This window comes from Bacillus rossius, chromosome 8 (genome assembly GCF_032445375.1).
Source record: "Bacillus rossius redtenbacheri isolate Brsri chromosome 8, Brsri_v3, whole genome shotgun sequence".
Taxonomy (NCBI): domain Eukaryota; kingdom Metazoa; phylum Arthropoda; class Insecta; order Phasmatodea; family Bacillidae; genus Bacillus; species Bacillus rossius.
In genome coordinates, this window is record NC_086336.1 from 58,852,604 (window position 1) to 58,873,179 (window position 20,576).

Sequence of the window (20,576 nt, forward strand, 5' to 3'; positions counted from 1 at the left end):
GTGAAATGTAATTTTATCTTGTGTAAAATATACAAAACATAAATACAAAAATTTATTATCTTAAAAATATTAGTAGTTAGGTGTTGGTGATCCTCGGGAAAGTGTTTCCTTGCTGACACTCGGTTTTTGGTAGGTGATACACAGGCATGCTTTGAATCATTATTTAATTTTTTTTCTTGTTAATGAATGTGAAAATGTAATTTTATATTGTGTAAAATATACAAAACATAAATACAAAAATTTATTATCTTAAAAATATCAGTAGTTAGGTGTTGGTGATGCTCGGGAAAGTGTTTCCTTGCTGACACTCGGTTTTTGGTAGGTGATACACAGGCATGCTTTAAATCCAAATTTAATTTTTTTTTCTTGTTAATTAATGTGAAAATGTAATTTTATATTGTGTAAAATATACAAAACATAAATACAAAAATTTATTATCTTAAAAATATCAGTAGTTAGGTGTTGGTGATGCTCGGGAAAGTGTTTCCTTGCTGACACTCGGTTTTTGGTAGGTGATACACAGGCATGCTTTAAATCCAAATTTAATTTTTTTTTCTTGTTAATTAATGTGAAAATGTAATTTTATATTGTGTAAAATATACAAAACATAAATACAAAAATTTATTATCTTAAAAATATCTGTAGTTAGGTGTTGGTGATCCTCGGGAAAGTGTTTCCTTGCTGACACTCGGTTTTTGGTAGGTGATACACAGGCATGCTTTGATTGCAAATTTAATTTTTTTTTTCAATTAGTGAAAAAATGTAATTTTATATTGTGTAAAATATACAAAACATAAATACAAAAATTTATTATCTTAAAAATATCAGTAGTTAGGTGTTGGTGATGCTCGGGAAAGTGTTTCCTTGCTGACACTCGGTTTTTGGTAGGTGATACACAGGCATGCTTTGATTGCAAATTTATTTATTTTTCTTGTTAATTAATGTGAAAATGTAATTTTATCTTGTGTAAAATATACAAAACATAAATACAAAAATTAATTATCTTAAAAATATCAGTAGTTAGGTGTTGGTGATGCTCGGGAAAGTGTTTCCTTGCTGACACTCGGTTTTTGGTAGGTGATACACAGGCATGCTTTAAATCCAAATTTAATTTTTTTTCTTGTTAATTAATGTGAAAATGTAATTTTATTTTGTGTAAAATATACAAAACATAAATACAAAAATTAATTATCTTAAAAATATCAGTAGTTAGGTGTTGGTGATGCTCGGGAAAGTGTTTCCTTGCTGACACTCGGTTTTTGGTAGGTGATACACAGGCATGCTTTAAATCCAAATTTAATTTTTTTTCTTGTTAATTAATGTGAAAATGTAATTTTATCTTGTGTAAAATATACAAAACATAAATACAAAAATTTATTATCTTAAAAATATTAGTAGTTAGGTGTTGGTGATCCTCGGGAAAGTGTTTCCTTGCTGACACTCGGTTTTTGGTAGGTGATACACAGGCATGCTTTGAATCATTATTTAATTTTTTTTCTTGTTAATGAATGTGAAAATGTAATTTTATATTGTGTAAAATATACAAAACATAAATACAAAAATTTATTATCTTAAAAATATCAGTAGTTAGGTGTTGGTGATGCTCGGGAAAGTGTTTCCTTGCTGACACTCGGTTTTTGGTAGGTGATACACAGGCATGCTTTAAATCCAAATTTAATTTTTTTTTTCTTGTTAATTAATGTGAAAATGTAATTTTATATTGTGTAAAATATACAAAACATAAATACAAAAATTTATTATCTTAAAAATATCAGTAGTTAGGTGTTGGTGATGCTCGGGAAAGTGTTTCCTTGCTGACACTCGGTTTTTGGTAGGTGATACACAGGCATGCTTTAAATCCAAATTTAATTTTTTTTTCTTGTTAATTAATGTGAAAATGTAATTTTATATTGTGTAAAATATACAAAACATAAATACAAAAATTTATTATCTTAAAAATATCTGTAGTTAGGTGTTGGTGATCCTCGGGAAAGTGTTTCCTTGCTGACACTCGGTTTTTGGTAGGTGATACACAGGCATGCTTTGATTGCAAATTTAATTTTTTTTTTCAATTAGTGAAATATGTAATTTTATATTGTGTAAAATATACAAAACATAAATACAAAAATTTATTATCTTAAAAATATCAGTAGTTAGGTGTTGGTGATGCTCGGGAAAGTGTTTCCTTGCTGACACTCGGTTTTTGGTAGGTGATACACAGGCATGCTTTGATTGCAAATTTATTTATTTTTCTTGTTAATTAATGTGAAAATGTAATTTTATTTTGTGTAAAATATACAAAACATAAATACAAAAATTTATTATCTTAAAAATATCAGTAGTTAGGTGTTGGTGATCCTCGGGAAAGTGTTTCCTTGCTGACACTCGGTTTTTGGTAGGTGATACACAGGCATGGTTTGAATCATAATTTAATTTTTTTTCTTGTTAATTAATGTGAAAATGTAATTTTATTTTGTGTAAAATATACAAAACATAAATACAAAAATTTATTATCTTAAAAATATCAGTAGTTAGGTGTTGGTGATCCTCGGGAAAGTGTTTCCTTGCTGACACTCGGTTTTTGGTAGGTGATACACAGGCATGGTTTGAATCATAATTTAATTTTTTTTCTTGTTAATTAATGTGAAAATGTAATTTTATTTTGTGTAAAATATACAAAACATAAATACAAAAATTTATTATCTTAAAAATATCAGTAGTTAGGTGTTGGTGATCCTCGGGAAAGTGTTTCCTTGCTGACACTCGGTTTTTGGTAGGTGATACACAGGCATGGTTTGAATCATAATTTAATTTTTTTTTCTTGTTAATTAATGTGAAAATGTAATTTTATCTTGTGTAAAATATACAAAACATAAATACAAAAATTAATTATCTTAAAAATATCAGTAGTTAGGTGTTGGTGATGCTCGGGAAAGTGTTTCCTTGCTGACACTCGGTTTTTGGTAGGTGATACACAGGCATGCTTTAAATCCAAATTTAATTTTTTTTCTTGTTAATTAATGTGAAAATGTAATTTTATTTTGTGTAAAATATACAAAACATAAATACAAAAATTTATTATCTTAAAAATATCAGTAGTTAGGTGTTGGTGATCCTCGGGAAAGTGTTTCCTTGCTGACACTCGGTTTTTGGTAGGTGATACACAGGCATGGTTTGAATCATAATTTAATTTTTTTTCTTGTTAATTAATGTGAAAATGTAATTTTATTTTGTGTAAAATATACAAAACATAAATACAAAAATTTATTATCTTAAAAATATCAGTAGTTAGGTGTTGGTGATCCTCGGGAAAGTGTTTCCTTGCTGACACTCGGTTTTTGGTAGGTGATACACAGGCATGGTTTGAATCATAATTTAATTTTTTTTCTTGTTAATTAATGTGAAAATGTAATTTTATTTTGTGTAAAATATACAAAACATAAATACAAAAATTTATTATCTTAAAAATATCAGTAGTTAGGTGTTGGTGATCCTCGGGAAAGTGTTTCCTTGCTGACACTCGGTTTTTGGTAGGTGATACACAGGCATGGTTTGAATCATAATTTAATTTTTTTTTCTTGTTAATTAATGTGAAAATGTAATTTTATCTTGTGTAAAATATACAAAACATAAATACAAAAATTAATTATCTTAAAAATATCAGTAGTTAGGTGTTGGTGATGCTCGGGAAAGTGTTTCCTTGCTGACACTCGGTTTTTGGTAGGTGATACACAGGCATGCTTTAAATCCAAATTTAATTTTTTTTCTTGTTAATTAATGTGAAAATGTAATTTTATTTTGTGTAAAATATACAAAACATAAATACAAAAATTTATTATCTTAAAAATATCAGTAGTTAGGTGTTGGTGATCCTCGGGAAAGTGTTTCCTTGCTGACACTCGGTTTTTGGTAGGTGATACACAGGCATGGTTTGAATCATAATTTAATTTTTTTTCTTGTTAATTAATGTGAAAATGTAATTTTATTTTGTGTAAAATATACAAAACATAAATACAAAAATTTATTATCTTAAAAATATCAGTAGTTAGGTGTTGGTGATCCTCGGGAAAGTGTTTCCTTGCTGACACTCGGTTTTTGGTAGGTGATACACAGGCATGGTTTGAATCATAATTTAATTTTTTTTCTTGTTAATTAATGTGAAAATGTAATTTTATTTTGTGTAAAATATACAAAACATAAATACAAAAATTTATTATCTTAAAAATATCAGTAGTTAGGTGTTGGTGATCCTCGGGAAAGTGTTTCCTTGCTGACACTCGGTTTTTGGTAGGTGATACACAGGCATGGTTTGAATCATAATTTAATTTTTTTTCTTGTTAATTAATGTGAAAATGTAATTTTATTTTGTGTAAAATATACAAAACATAAATACAAAAATTTATTATCTTAAAAATATCAGTAGTTAGGTGTTGGTGATCCTCGGGAAAGTGTTTCCTTGCTGACACTCGGTTTTTGGTAGGTGATACACAGGCATGGTTTGAATCATAATTTAATTTTTTTTCTTGTTAATTAATGTGAAAATGTAATTTTATTTTGTGTAAAATATACAAAACATAAATACAAAAATTTATTATCTTAAAAATATCAGTAGTTAGGTGTTGGTGATCCTCGGGAAAGTGTTTCCTTGCTGACACTCGGATTTTGGTAGGTGATACACAGGCATGCTTTGATTAAAAATTTAATTTTTTTGCTGCCACTCCACTAATTTTTTTTTTTTTTTTTCAAAAATGAGTCTGAATTCTAAATAACTAAGTAATACGATTAATGAGGTAGGTTCAATTAAATAAATAATTTTTTGAACGCTTGATTAATGTTACCTTTCGGGAAGCATGTTCCTTGCAGACACTCAAGTGTTTGGTAGGTGATACACAAATTTGATTGCCAATTAAAATTTTTTTTGTAATGTAGTGTGAAATCGTACCTTTTTCGTGTGTGTAAATATCCCATACATTATAAAAATATTTATTATCTTAAAAATATAAGCATTATGGAGCTGGATATCCTCAGGAAGGTGTTACCTTGCTGCCACCCCACTTTTGAGATTGTGTAAAAAAAATATGCTTTTTTGCTTAAAAAGTCTGTATTCTAAATAACTAAGTAGTTACGATTAATGGGGTAGGTTCAATTAAATAAATAACTTTTTGTAGGCAAGATTAACTACCTTTCAGGAAGCATATTCCTTGCTGACACTTGTTTTTTGGTAATACATGATTTGATTCCAAATTAATTTCTTGTGTTTTAGTGTGAATTTTTTTGTATTAAATATCACATACATTAATTTATTTTCTTAAATTTAATTGCTTTAGATTTAATATGTATGTACAAAATATAAATGATTTGCATGTATCACTGACAAGAATAATTTTGGTCTATAAGTTCCTTCTACTTCTGGTAGTTGAATAAAACAATCACTCACTATTTAATGATCATTTTTATTATGCAAGAATATCATTAAATCACATACATATTTTTTTAAACAAGCCATACTGGTCTGGGTGCTCTCACTGGTGCTCGCTGCAGGAATGTTGGCTTGGGTGGTGATAAGTCAACCGAGGCAACCAGGTCAGGGGAGGGACTCTGCGCCTAGGGTCCCCTAGTAGCTAACTCACACTCCATGATTGCTTCTGAATAATTCTCACATCCTAGAAACATACGCTGGTTTCCACATCACCTTTGAGACAAATCTGTCTCAAGAGGTACAGCGCTCAATGCGTTAACTCATTTTTTTACATGGTGAGTTTCCCCAAGAGGCCTATTGAATCCATGGTCAAACCAATACACTAACCCTTACAATGGGACGTCCTTCACAATCTGAAAATCATGAACAGAAAATGATTAAATATTACGCTTTGATACCAAAAGGTAAAAAGTAAATAAATACACAGTAATAACAGTATAATAATAAAGCATTTATAATGCAAAATGAAATTTTCATAGCAATACTCCAATACACTAACCCTAACCGGGGGCGTCCTTCTCAATCTGAAAAACATAAACAATCTGAAAAACATGAACAGATTGATTCATTATTAAATGTTGAAAATTATTAATTAACTGCATGCATTATATTATGCTTTGATACCAAAAGGTAAAATGTAAACAACTACACAGTAATAACAGTATAATAATAAAGCATTTATAATGCAAAATAAAATTTTGATAGCAATACTCCAATACACTAACCCTTACAGGGGGCGTCCTTCACAATCTGAAAAACATAAACTATCTGAAAAACATGAACAGATTGATTCATTATTAAATGTTGAAAATTATTAATTAACTGCATGCATTATACTACGCTTTGATACCAAAAGGTAAAATGTAAATAACTACGCCGCCGATTCATCATATTGCCATCCGGGGCAGTAAGCGTGGGCGAGGCCAGAAACAGAAGTTTCTATAACTCGCTAAGTGCATAGTAAATCAGGTGCACCCCACACTGGTGAAAAATAATTTGAATCGACGGCGGGGGTGCGTGTCTTGTGGGATAGGTTTGGCACATGGGCCTGTGTGTGCGCTGGTAGGTTGTGTAATCCTAGAAAAGTTACGTGTACCTAATTTGGCGGGGGAGTGAAGCTCCCCACCAGTCAGATTGGCTAACTGGCGTGATGTAGTGTCGTGTTGGTGTGCATTAGAGGCTTGTCAGTGTGCTGTAATATCAAGTGACCTAGTTAAACTCGGGTGTGGCGTGTAGTGTAAAGCTGTGCGAGCCGCTCCTCCGAACCCCTGGGAACACAGAACATGCATGGGTAGTTAGCCCATTAGTGCATGTAACAGGTAGTTCAGGCATATAATCGTGTGGTCGTGTTGGTGAACGGTAAAAGAAATTACATGGATTAGTAAACTTCTGGCAGCCTTAGGGACCGAACTATTGCGTTCCAAAATAGCTCTGTCAAAGTTAGACTAAGCCAGTATTGCTGTACCTAGCCCCCTGGCTGTTGTCTGCTATAACCTGTTAAAAAAAAAGTGGAGTTAGTGGATTGTATTCCCAATGAAGGTCGTCCTATTTTATTATTATTTGGGCAGAGAAATGCCCTCGTCCAAAATTTGTTTTATTTTATATATTTTAAATTTTTTTAATTTTATTTTTTATATTAAATATAGACTTAAAACTACTGTACATGCCCCCAGAGCCCTGCCCTGACAGGCATGCATGCCTCTCGGCCCGGATCCCCAGCGAGGGCTGGGGCAGCTCCCTCTACCAGTTCACCTGCATGATTCTGCCTTGACAAGGTGCTACGACGTGTGTGTGGATTGTCGCGTGTGTTGTAGTGGTGTGGCTGTAAAATTTTACGTACCCCAGGGAACGGAAAAGATATTTATTAGGCGATGATAAGTTTACGGAACTAGCTTTGTTAATTCAAAATCCCATGCCTTCCGAAACGCGGCCGGCACTGGAGGTGAAGCCTGCCAGGCGGGTCTCGCCCTTCAGGCATAGGGAGTCAGCCCTAACAACACAGGCAGTGAATCTCCCGGGAGCCAAAACCTACACCTGCGTGCTTCGGACCATTTTGAATTAGCTAGGAGAGAGATTTGCAGAGAAGTTAAGAGAATTAATTGGCTATTATTAAGTGGTGAGGTAGGAGTGTATTTTATTATTATGATTCAAAATCCCATGCCTTTCCGAAACGCGGCCGGCACTGCAGGTGAAACCTACCAGGCGGGTCGCGCCCTTCAGGCATAGGGAGTCAGCCCTAAGAACACAGGCAGTGAACCCGAGGGGATTGTACATATACCTGCGTGCTTCGGACCATTTTGAATTGTATAGGCCGTGTAAACTTTAAACTGTAGGCATGTATGGCATTGATAGTCCAATCACTGTGAACATAGCTCTGCATATCTCACATCCTGGTGGTAATTAAATAAAATGAAATCCTACAATATCAAACGCCTTACAAAGATCAGATATGGGGGAGACATAAGGCAAACTTTTTATTCAAGGTGGTACCTGGTGAGAACCTAAGAGTAAAAAAATACATATGAGCAACATTATTACAAATCACACAAATTACACATGTACTTTTCATCAACATCAATAACCTTATTGAGACAGCTTAAGTGGTACCATTCTTTACAACTATCACACTGCACCATAGCATTTAAAGTTTTGAAGTTTGTGCTTCGTGAATGGGGCAACCTGCAAACACAAAATATGTTACACTTAATTTCAGTGGAAAAAGTTTTCTGTCTTACAGGAACTGTAGGAAAAGGTTCAATGGAGCCCTCCTGCAAACATTTAAGCAGATGTGACCTCATCTGTGCCTGCACAAAAGCTCGACCATGCATTGAGAATCCATTACATAAAGCTACCGCTCTGGCAATTGCAAAAAGGCCACAGTCATCAGAGCCCTTCTGTTCTTGGGGGACTTGATAGTGTAGTGTTATTTTACGGCCCCTGAATTTCATGAGTTCAGCTGCCTGCACAGTAATCAGCTCTACAACACTTCGATTTTTAGAATAGAACTTAGAATCAAACACATCCACATAACCTTCTGGACATTCAATAGCAGAGATGGTAACCCAGTGTTTATTGCAATAGATAACTTGTACCCACGGCTGATCTGCATTCTGAAACTGTAAAACAGTACCCAAAAGAGTATCCTGCAAACTATTAACAAAAGGATACTGTTGCTTAAGCAACTTCTGAGCACAAGCAACTACTGTATCGTCCAACCATTCTCTAGATGAAAGGATTTTCAAAGAACTTTGAATGTATTTACAGGTAACGGGGTTTTCCGGAATGCAGGCTTCTGGAGGTGGGTCATCTACGTCTTTCACTTCTGGGATGGTGGCCAGCTCACATTTCCTAGAATAATGTTGAAATATTTGAGGAGTTCGAGACCTCTTTAAATCTTCTTTAATGCAGGCTTCCTGATGTGGATCATCTACATCTTCAACTTCTGGGATGGTGACTAGCTTACGTTTCCTAGATGTATGTGGAAAAATTTGGAAAGGAGTTCTAGACCCCTTAGGACGGCCCCTACGCTTCACAACTTTAGGAATAATTAATTGATTTCTAATACTTGACAAATTTTTACCAGTGAATTGACTTTCTAGACTATCAAAACTTTGTGGTTCATTACCATATCCATTAGGATCTCCAATTAAACTACTACTGAAGCTTTTCTGCAAAATATTTTCACAAAGGTTTGGCTCAGAAAGAACGGAATCATACCTAGATTCTGGTAGACAATCCACATACTGAAACTTAGTCTTATCATTAACACTAAAGGAAGAAGATACAGTTAGAGGTAAAGTGGATGCAGAGGAAACATTTTCACAAAAATTACTTTCTTCACTGGGAACACTTGAACCTGTAAACTTTAAAAACTCTCCCAACTCATCATGCAGCAAAGAAGCGTCTGTTGGGCAGCTGAAATTATTATTTTCACAGAAACTACTAGCAAGACTATTAACAGAGACATGTTGGGGGGAACCAATACTGCCATCAGTAACTACAGAATTATGTTCTGGTAAGTGCATGCTGGAACTCCGGAAATCTTGTAGTAGCTGTCCAAAGAATTCATTGGTCTTGTTGATGCAGTCATTGAACTGTTTTACACCTAATGTCGCAATGAAAGAAGCAATTGGTTTCAAATGGGAAAGAGCCAAGTTATATTTCTCTCTTTCGGAAAGAGGCTTTCTCAGCAGTGTTTTCTCAACAACAGATGTGGAAACAGACATTTCACTCTGAGAAGATGGCAAAGAACCCACAAATGTATCTTTCTTCCATCTACTGCTGACAGTATCTTCTGAAAATACACACATTCCACAAGCTCTTCTGGCAAACAACAAATGTGCACAAGGCAAAGAATACTGTGAAAAAAATGTGCAACTGCATACTGTAAAGTTATTGCTTATACAGTAGCTGAAGCCATTAAAAGACACATTACCATTAGCATATATCATTTCTTGTTTAGACTTTTCCAGCTGCCTACATATTAATTTGGTGGCTTCGACAGTGCAATGAGAAGATATCTGTAAATGAATATTATCAGAAAAATTCTTATTAATATGAGTCTTCATTTCTTTGAAAGCTTCTTGAGAAAAATTGACTTCCAAAACTCGTATGAAATCACATAGTGCCTTCACTGCCTCAGGTAAATGCATGCTTGACTTCAAATACTGTTTCAGCTTTTGGTTATGGCTTTCCAGTCTGTTATTTGTATTATTACCTAAAGTCAACTCCTTCCTTCTGAAAGCAAACACCCAAAGCTCTTTACATTTATCCCAGTTTATAATATAGTATTGCATAAATTCAGAAGGGGCAACATTTAACAAAACCTGAAAATTAGTGTTATAAGAATCTTCTGTCGAAGAATAAAGAAGCTGCTTCAAGCATGCCGCCACCTGTGCCTTCTTCTCTCTCGTACAATCTAACGACGCAACTTTTTCTTTGAAAGCCTTCAAGACATGAAAGGAGCATAAAATAATTTTGCATTGGGGGAGCATTTTTGACACTATATTCATTTCTACCCTGTCTTTGTCCATTATCATTACTTTGCAATTTAACATGTTAGGATTCAGGTCCAAAACTTTGACAAAAGCTTTACTAAGAACTACTTCTGTTTCATTTCTGACAAACACATAACTAATAGGTTTTCCATGCCCTTTCCCATCCTCACACAAAACGCAATATAATGGATAACCTTCAGCATTAACCTTGTAAGTACCATCTATCATCAAAACATCACTGTATTTACTAGCTAAATTTTTCATAAAACTAGTTTGCATTACAAGAAAAAGTAATTCATTATTTTCATCAGTTTCTATATGAACTGAACAGCCAATTTCCTCTTGCAGTTTCGTTAGCTCATCTACCAACAAAGCTGCCTGACTGCGCCCATCAACAATATTCTCTTTTGCCCGCTGACGTAAATTGTGAACATCCTTACTCTGTAACATTTTCCCACTTTCATCCCCAATAAACTGTCTCAATTCTTTCGTGCCCATGTTATATTTGATTAAAGGGGCAATTGCCTCTTGTTCCCCCTTATCAAGTAATCTTTGATCAGGATAATGCATAATGACATCTGGACCAGTTTCATGATTATGGCAATCAATCATACTACGCACAACATAACATTTCAGCTTATTATTATAAATAATTTTTAGATGTACAGGGCAACCTTTGGCATTATACTTTTGATTTGGCCGAACATCATTACCTCTAATCCTAGGCTTACCAAAATGTTTACACACATATTTTACCTGCACATAAGGAATATTATCATCACCACCACCAGGACTTCTTACAGAATGGTTCACTCTCATTGGATGATGTCCTTCTTCTAACCACTGTTCATAAACCTCTGTAAATTCCTTATAACTACTGAACGATACACCTTCTGATAATGAAGTGGCTCCCCCTCCAACCAGACGGCTCCGAACTTTCCTTGGATTTACACTATTCTTAAACCTACAATCTTTCATCTTTTTACTGCACTTTTTACCACCAAAACTACTTTCAAACATGCTGGCATCTTCGTTCTCTGTTACAGAATTCAAAACATTAAACTTGTTTTCATGGACAAATGATTCAATACATGGCAGAACTGGGCGAAAAAACCTTTTTGAAGCACTGTGCTGAAAAGATGGCAGTGGTGAATGAGGTGCAGAAGATATGTTGTGTAGTGGCCCAGACACTTTAGCCTGAGATGATGACTGTCCAGAAGATGGGGTACACACAGGAACCTGAAAATTGCTTTTAAGAGACTCAACAGCTGATGGCACAACAGGATTTACTGGGGCAAAGGAATTCTGGACTACACAAGGTACACAAGAAATTGAAGTAAACTGGCTAGGCAAAACCTTCAAACGCTGAGACATTCTCTGAAAAGCAGGTAGTTTTTTGACTTTTGGAACCTGAGAGGGTACAAAACGCTTCTGTGTACAAGATTCTTCCAGGGAAGGAAAGTCTTCATTAGAAGGTAAAAATTCCGCGACCCCTTGCTGCTTACTAGAAATTGTAGTAATCCTGGAAACAACAGCAACATTTTGTTCTGTAGGAACAGACAATTTGATGGGCACCTTACTCTTGCAAAACTTCCCATAGGATCTGCACAGCAACTTGCAACCTTGAGCCGTGATGTGAAGTCCATCAAAAGAAATCATTCCAGGCTGCAAAAAGAAATCCCACAGTTCAATGAACATTACCTCCATGTTTGGCAAACACTGTCGCAGCATATCGTTTACGCAAGCTGACTTGGCATTCATCCCAGCAACACGCTGGCCAGATGTTTCACAGCGGTAGCCATTCATTTTCCTTGGTAGGATGCCTGACACCATCAGTGTAGCATACGAATTTACCCTCTTCAAGGTCTCTGCAAAATTCAAAATATGGTCGACGATGGTCTCTGCATCCTCGCTCAGCACATTGTTGGTTCCGCAATGGAGGACTACTTTATTGAAGTAAGGTCCAACCTCTTCAATAATCGGCACAAGATCCTGAACCTTGTACCCTGGTTTAGGAATGCAAGTAATTCCATCCCAAAGATACTGGTTCAGGTACTTGACCTGAGAATCCCCAATGATCAGCGCCATCTGAAACTGCAAAAGAAAATAGGTCAGTAAATATTCCTATACAACCTATGAACCATTTACTTTTTGAACTGGTTCAACTAGCTATATTTTGCTACAAATGAGGCAACTAAAATAAGACTAGTAATTAGCAGATCAATTGAAAAAAAGGTAAAAGTTCTTGTGCCGTGACTTTTCCGTAGTTAAATACGTAATAAAATAAATAAATAAATATTTTTTTCGAGGTCTAAAGACATTTCTACATTCAGTAGAAATTCCTGTTTACAGCATACAATACAATACCTGTCCAATGATGCCGCCGCCACCATTTTTTGCTTACACTACTAACCTAAACTAAATGATCAATCTCACAACAGAATGTTGTGAATCTTAGGTCTACGATCCTGTAGTTCTACATAAATTATAGTGTTTTATATATATAATTGTTAATTATCTCGACTAGTCCTCTTCCTTAAAAAAATATTAAAAATTTGGGAATACTTTTATATTATATTACAATATTTCCTCCATTTAACACAACTTGCGGAGATACGAAATTCCAACTTGTTTAGTAGATATTGCCGTTTATACATTAACATACCTGTACATTGGTGCGGCCGTCGCCATATTTTTTTCCCGCCATGTGGGTCCTTGTATGTTTGTTTTAAACTCAAAATAACTAATGGTCGATTAGGTTAGGTTAGCTACATTATAAATACTTTAAAACATTGAGGACGGATGATTAGGTAAGATTAGCGAAATTGAAAATACTCTCAAATCATTATAAATGGTTGATTACGAATTAACAATATAATATATAGGTATCCAGACCTAGCAAACCATTCACACAATTTCACATTATTTTAATGTAGCTCTAATAATCTAACAGTCCACAATGGTTTTAAGTATATTAAAGTAGGTACTGTAATTTCATATAAAGGTTTATTCTTACGATGTTATTTGTAATATGAATTGTGATCATGACGTACAAAATGAATTGTACGTACTTTTACTTGCTTACTAAAAACGGTGTATGAATGCAATAGGTAATTTACCTTACAAGTGACAAAATAGCACAGTGTTGTCTAATCACCTTGGATGTAGCAGTAAATTGTTTTTTATAGAAAGGTTTCTATTGGATAATTCAAAATATGTACTATTTAGTCTCGTCTGAGGAAACGTTAAAGAGAATGCGCCGTTTAAACATTTCAATACCGGTACATTGTTGCGGCCGTTGCCATATTTTTTGTTTGCCGCACGGGTTCGTGTTTATTTTACAGTACTTTAAATGTAGCTATACTAACCAAATCAACCGTCCACAATGTTTTAAAGTATTTATAATGTAGCTAACTGTACCTAATCGACCATTAATCATGAGTTGTCCAAAATAAACATACAAGAACCCACGCAGCAAACAAAAAATATGGCGGTTGCCGCAGCAAAGTACAGGTATGTTAATAAATAAACGGCGACTTCTCCTAAACGTGTTGGAATTTTGTATCTCCGCAAGTAGGGTTAAATAGAGGAAATTTTGTAGCAAAAAATAAAAGTATTTCCAAATTTTTAATATTTTTTTAAAGAGGGACTAGTCGAGATAATTACCATATAATTATAATATATTAACAGCTACGGCACTGTTTATGTATTGTAATTTAAGATATATACAGTGATTTCCAAGAAAAAAGTGAATACAAAGATGCTGTTTTCAGGGAAATACAATAAATTTCTAGTACTCGAAAAAAAGTATTTTCAAATATTTATTATTAAGTTCATTTCCAGAAAAGTCTTGATGTAAGAAAATTACCGAAATCAATTTTATTTTAAACAAGCACACTAAAAAAATTTATGTGTCGCTGTATTCATTAGTTTAGAAAATGTAATTTTCTGTTTATTTAGGCCCGTTATACAATGACATGGAAACAGAGATGGTTCACACAATCAGATCTCACAGAATAGTAGCACGCAGATTGAAAATGACCCGCAAGGATTAACTCGGCAATCTGAGTTCTGTTTACGTTGCTCCACGCACCCAATAGAACATGGGTACTTGGCTGCTGTCATAAACATGTTAAAAAATTATCCGAAGTACAAGACAATCTAGTGTTCAATTAATAGTCATTTATTTTAAATATGTATGTAAACTTTGCCCATGCAATGGTTTGGAAGAATTTTTTTCAATTAAAATATTTGGTAAGGTTGAAGAGCAATCTTATCAGTTAAGTTTCCATAAATTGTGGAAGCAGAAGATGACAGTGAAAAGTTCTGAGACATCTGTCTCCATTTCAGCGCCAATGTAGAATGGGTCTAGGGCCTATATCTTATTTGATGTAATTTATTTATTCTATCTGTTCCATGAGTTGCAGAAATGATAGCTTTTAATACATTTATGCAGTTGATTAAATTGTTACATTAAAAGATGTCTCAGTATGTATGGTTGACATGCTAACAATGTTATGCACTGTTTTAAGCAAATGTGAGCTATTTCTTATTAAAATTTGTAACATGCCCACCAACAATAATTGTAAGACTTAAATGTTGGACACAACAAGAAAGTACACGTTTATCACTGTAAATTTATGGATTCCTGCCGCCATATGTACCGCAGCAGGCAGAACCACAGATGGCCAACACACAGGGCAAGAGTTCCGCACATCAGCATTGGCATATCTATGACTTATATAACGATAAATATTGCCATCGTGGTTATCTCCGAGGTTAGACAATAGAGTTTCAGGGTAAATTTTATATTCTAGGTTAGCTAAATCAATAAATATTACAGGTTAGTCTAAAAATGAATTATTGAGGTTAGTTGGATTAATATGATCATTTTAAAAATCACTAACCTTAAATGGTGGGCTTCATTTTAATTGGCCCTTTATTCTTTTTTAATATGTAACTTATAGGAACCACATAAATACATTATTACACAAGGAAATTTTTTTTTAGTTTCCTTATTATGTTCAGTTACAAAACATTTATTGAAACTAGTTTGCAGATAGCTAACATTTACAGTTTTAAATATTATTTACATTAGGTTAGATAAGAAAAACTGTAAAATAGTTCTATCAGTTGAATAGGCTGGGTTAGCAAGATTCAAAATAGGTACTGAAAAATAGTCTGGGCAGTTTGCTAGGTTAGGTCAGCTACATGCACTACCTAAAATACTGTTGCACACCCAACGGTAATAATTTCGGTAATAAAATTGGGACGGCCGCATCAATGTACAGGTATCTTAATTAATAAACGGCAATAACGAGTTGGAATTTTGTATCTCTGCAAGTTGTGTTAAATAGAGGAATTTTGTATCATAAAATAAAAGTATTCCCGAAATTTTAATATTTTTTAAAGGAAGAGGGACTAGTCGCAATGAATATGATAGTACCTATTATCAGATCAAATAAAAATCCAAAAGTGATTGTTTACTTCCTAACATTATTTGTAATATTTCTTTTGATGTACTAAATTAAAACAGCAGGCATCATGTACAACAGGATCATGCCATCAGGGTCAATGGATAAACTACCTACGTGATACGGAACAATTACCGAACTAATTTTTAATAAAACTGAACTAATGCAATCCATCCTTGAAACTAGAAATTTAAAGTAAAATGATTTGAATATTCACGATGTTCCTATCCACAATGACCAAAAATATTCACGGAAATCGGTATATCCACTGTGATTATTGAATCCCGGTCATTGCCAGCCACGTGGATAACGAATGGACAACACACTATACGCAAATCAATATTTATAAGAATAAAACCTATATTAAGTACTTACGAACAAATACAAAAACAAAAAAAAACTAAGCGTAATGCTCAATACCAGCTTAAACATTCAAAATACGACACACACACACCAAGCACAAAGATCGGAGCGAAATCAATACGGCGATGCAGTTATGGATTCGTTTCCATTGTTATTAAGTAATATTGAAATAATTACAATAAGTTAAAAGAACAGTATTTAAGAAATATGTTTATGAAAAATTACGATTATTGAGTCCAACCATGTGGATAACATATGGTCAACACACTGTACGCAAATCAATATTTAAAAGAATAAAACCTATATTAAGTACTTACGAACAAAAACAGCAAAACAAATTAACTCAGTAGTCAATATAAGTTAACAAATTCAAATACAGCAGCAACCACACAGCAAGCACAAAGCACAGAGCGAAATCAACCAAGCAGCAAGCACAAAGCACAGAGCGAAATCAATATGGCGATGTGATGTGGTTAGGAGATCTTCCAGTTGTGAAAAAATTGATTTCCGGTCACGTGTAAATCATTTCCGGAGTGGCAGCAGTGAAATCCGATACGGAATTGACTGCTGCCACTCGAGTGTCAGCAGACACTCCGTTGTATATTTGAATATGTAGTTTTTGGAACACTCTACTTGGAATATAGAAGGCGGAAACGCAAACCGAAATCCAAGAAGCTGAATATGACCGATGCTTGCGTTGAGTTTACAAACAGGTATTTCTTACATTTAGTAATTTTAGAAATTCGTGAACAAACTTAATACTGTTTATAGAAATAATGAACTTTATTATAAATTAACTGTAAATTTTCATGGAGGTATCAATTATAATTCAATTTGGGATTATATATATTGTTTTTATAGGAAAATAACTATAGTTCAAGATAAAACAAAAGAAAACATTAAAATTAGTGTAATTATATCTTAACGAAGCTGTTAACACAGGAGCTATTTTTAATGTGGTTTTAATTCGTCAAGAGAATTTTACTTATGATAATTTAAAATAAAAAGAATCACAAGATATAGAAATTTAAATTATTAAATTGATGATTTCGAATAAATTCATTTTTAATATATGTATATTGATGGGTTGGTTGTTAAAATGAAATATATATATATAATGTTGAATAAATACATTAAATAAAACATCCAATTTTGTAATATCTTTAAAAAAAACTCCATTTTAGTGCTACCCAATTGTTATGTTATAAAATTCAAGTTTTATTATTTTTTATCTCGCTTGCTCACTTTCAAGGGTAGCCTACGATGTACAAGAGGGGTGGACCAAGCCCGAACACACCCGAAGAATTCACTTCGGCCAAGTTCGGGATTTTTATATGTTTTGTAAATGTTGCGCGGGAATTTGAGTAAGTAAGCATGGCGCAATTAAATAGTGATGTAGAAAAGTTGTTTCATAAAAATGTTAATAAAAATGAAGACTATATAGTGGGATTTGTCGACACCGAAGTAGGATACAAAACATTTATGCAAGGATTATTAAAATTAGGCCATTCCTATTATGTGCGAAAGCAGCGCCAATCATGCCACAGCAGGTGAAATGATTTTTGTATTAACGGTGTGTGAGTGTGTGTGTATATAATTTTTATATATATAATAGCAAGAGTTTATGATTTAAATTAGTTTTTATAGCTAAAAAAATGTTAAAACTTTTTTCCCTCATTCACTACAGTATTACAAAGATTTTAAAATTAATATTGAACTATTTTGAAAGCACCATGACTGCAATTCATTTAGATAAAAGTATTTGGGTGGAAAAATAAAATACGTAGACTATGAGATTATAATTATTGCAAAAATTCTCTAGTTAAACTTAAATTAAAAACCTCTCCTATAAGAGATAGCAGATGAAGGAATTTTACATTTCAAATTAACCTATGATATTGAACATTTACAATTATTACTTGACATCAACCGGGGCTGCGCTTTCTCTAGACCTGATACAGGTATGCCTTGCCTGCTGCGGCCCCTTTCTCCTCCCACCATCACCCTCTATTCAAGTCTCCCACCAATGCCGTGCGAGTGGGTGTCTTTTTGGATACTTAAAATGTAAGGTACTTACTTTGAAATTAGTGTAAATGAGTACCTAGTGATAAGTCTAGCAAAGTACTTACAGTTTACCGTGTGCAATTTATTCGCCTTTGGAACGACAATTTAAAAAAAGTTTTTGCTAATTTATTTTCTGGAATTTTGATATTATAAAATTTTGAATAATTTATGTTCACGTTATAAAATGAAAATGAGTCTACAGTTTTATGACAAACTCTTGCTTCAATAATAAAAGGACTTATGTGGGGCCCTCGGTGGTTGACAAGCTTGCCTTGCCCTGGGGCCACACTCTGATTACATAGTCTACTTGAATAATCCAGCTCTGAGATCTCTGAAGTTTTAATACCTGAAAATCCTCAAATCATATTCTCGAGCATTACCAATTAATGCCGCATTCCCTTTTTGGTAAGCGCATCACGTATTTTAAAAGTAAATACGACGCAAATGTAACAACAATAACTGCATGTAAGGAACTACAGATCTTTACAGTGCCTAACTTAATAAACAAATATTTTCAAACAAAGAAATGGAATCCTAATGACAGTCATTAAACATCTGACCAAATATAGCACAATAACTTGCATGAAATTTTTTATTATGAGTATTTTTTCTTAGTATTTAATAACTGCCAAGATAGAGGACATGGCCGTGTTTATATTATGGTTCGACAGAAAAACAACATCCCGACGTTGGCCGAAGTTAATTCTTCGGGTGTGTTCGGACTTAGTCCACCCCTCTTGTACATCGTAGGCTACCCCACTTTTAAACAATTCGTTGGTCTTCGATGAATTCGTTGAATGTCTTGATTTTTTTTGTCACTTCTTGTGCAATATTCATGCAAAATTTCTTCGTTCAAAGTTTTTTTTTGTCATTTGTGGGGGGGAGGGGGGGTTTCATAATTCATCAAAATTTTATGTAAAAAGGTGATATTTGATGTGAAAACTGTTAAAGTTTATTGAATTATGGTGTGATGAGTTTGTGACTGATGTATAAGACAGCTTGAAATTAGATGTGAAAAAAAATTGAAATTGCATTGATATTTCTTGAAATTTGATTTGAAAATTGTGGAATTTCATGGATATTGTCAAGTGCGCTTGAACTCTTATTTCACTGCTACTTTTAGGTTTTTAGACTAAAAATATTTGGGAATGTCTCTCGTTCTTCCCCACTTTTCAGTTAACAACATTCACTTCATCAGCCGTTTCGCTGGTTTTGACCTAACTACATATTTCGTGACGTTGCTTTTTTTTTTTGTTGGCACCGTACATGACTGACTTTTGACTGGGTAGAACATAACACGGCGACAGCACGTTGACACGCGACGTGGCGTGTTTACAAGGCACGTCTGGTTCTCGCGTTTCTCCTCACTAACGCCTTATTTGTGTTTCTTCAACCCGATCTTTTGTTCTTCCGACATCACCGCGGTTCGTGCTCGTCTAAGCATTTATATATCAACAAGATCTTACAATACAGATAATTGTAATTATATATTATCATAGATTAGTTAAATCTTTATTTTATTCGACTTTTCGACTATTGTTTGACGCAGTGAAGGCGTGTAGTACCTACGCCTTACCATGAGATATAAACAACCTACAGTATAATAAGTTAAAATCTAGCAATCATACATAAAATTACATACTAAAATATTACAGCAATTACTTATGAATCATCTACCAATCTAAGATCCAATTTTAGTACTAACATAAAACATATAAAATAATGTATTAAAAATACATACTTTAAAATATAACGTAATACTAACCTAGAACATATTAATTAATATTGTTTTAAAAACAAAATGTTAAAATATAATTAAATATATCCTTAACAATATTGATATTGTTTTAAATAGAAAAATATTAGATATAATTAAAATTTATTGTTATGAATATGTCATTATCTCAGACACTCATACACGCATTCGTTTGATTAATAATAACAATATAATTAATATAAATAATGATTAATTGTTTAAATTGTATGAATTTCTTATTATATTAGATACAAATTACATAATAGTGGTCTATGATCTATGTTTATTGTATTATTAATATTAAAGAATTTAATTTAGTTGATATCTATATGACATTTAAAACGTATATTATAAATCAAGGTTTTCAACAATACTAATTATAATACAATTAATATAATGTAATAAAATTCTTATATAATATTAAAACTGGATAAAAATCATTA

General features: G+C 33.3%; 1 protein-coding gene across 1 annotated transcript; it reads right to left on the reverse strand.

The window, feature by feature from the left end:
* Nucleotides 1–5,049: 5,049 nt before the first annotated feature.
* On the reverse strand, nucleotides 5,050–16,804 carry LOC134535031 (uncharacterized). The gene is made up of 2 exons (XM_063373862.1): nucleotides 16,631–16,804; nucleotides 5,050–12,570 (listed from the first exon to the last, which is right to left on the reverse strand). The coding sequence occupies exon 2, from the start codon at nucleotides 12,562–12,564 to the stop codon at nucleotides 8,014–8,016; it is 4,551 nt and encodes a 1,516-aa protein (XP_063229932.1). The 5' UTR covers nucleotides 12,565–12,570; nucleotides 16,631–16,804; the 3' UTR covers nucleotides 5,050–8,013.
* Between the last annotated feature and the right edge of the window lie 3,772 nt (nucleotides 16,805–20,576).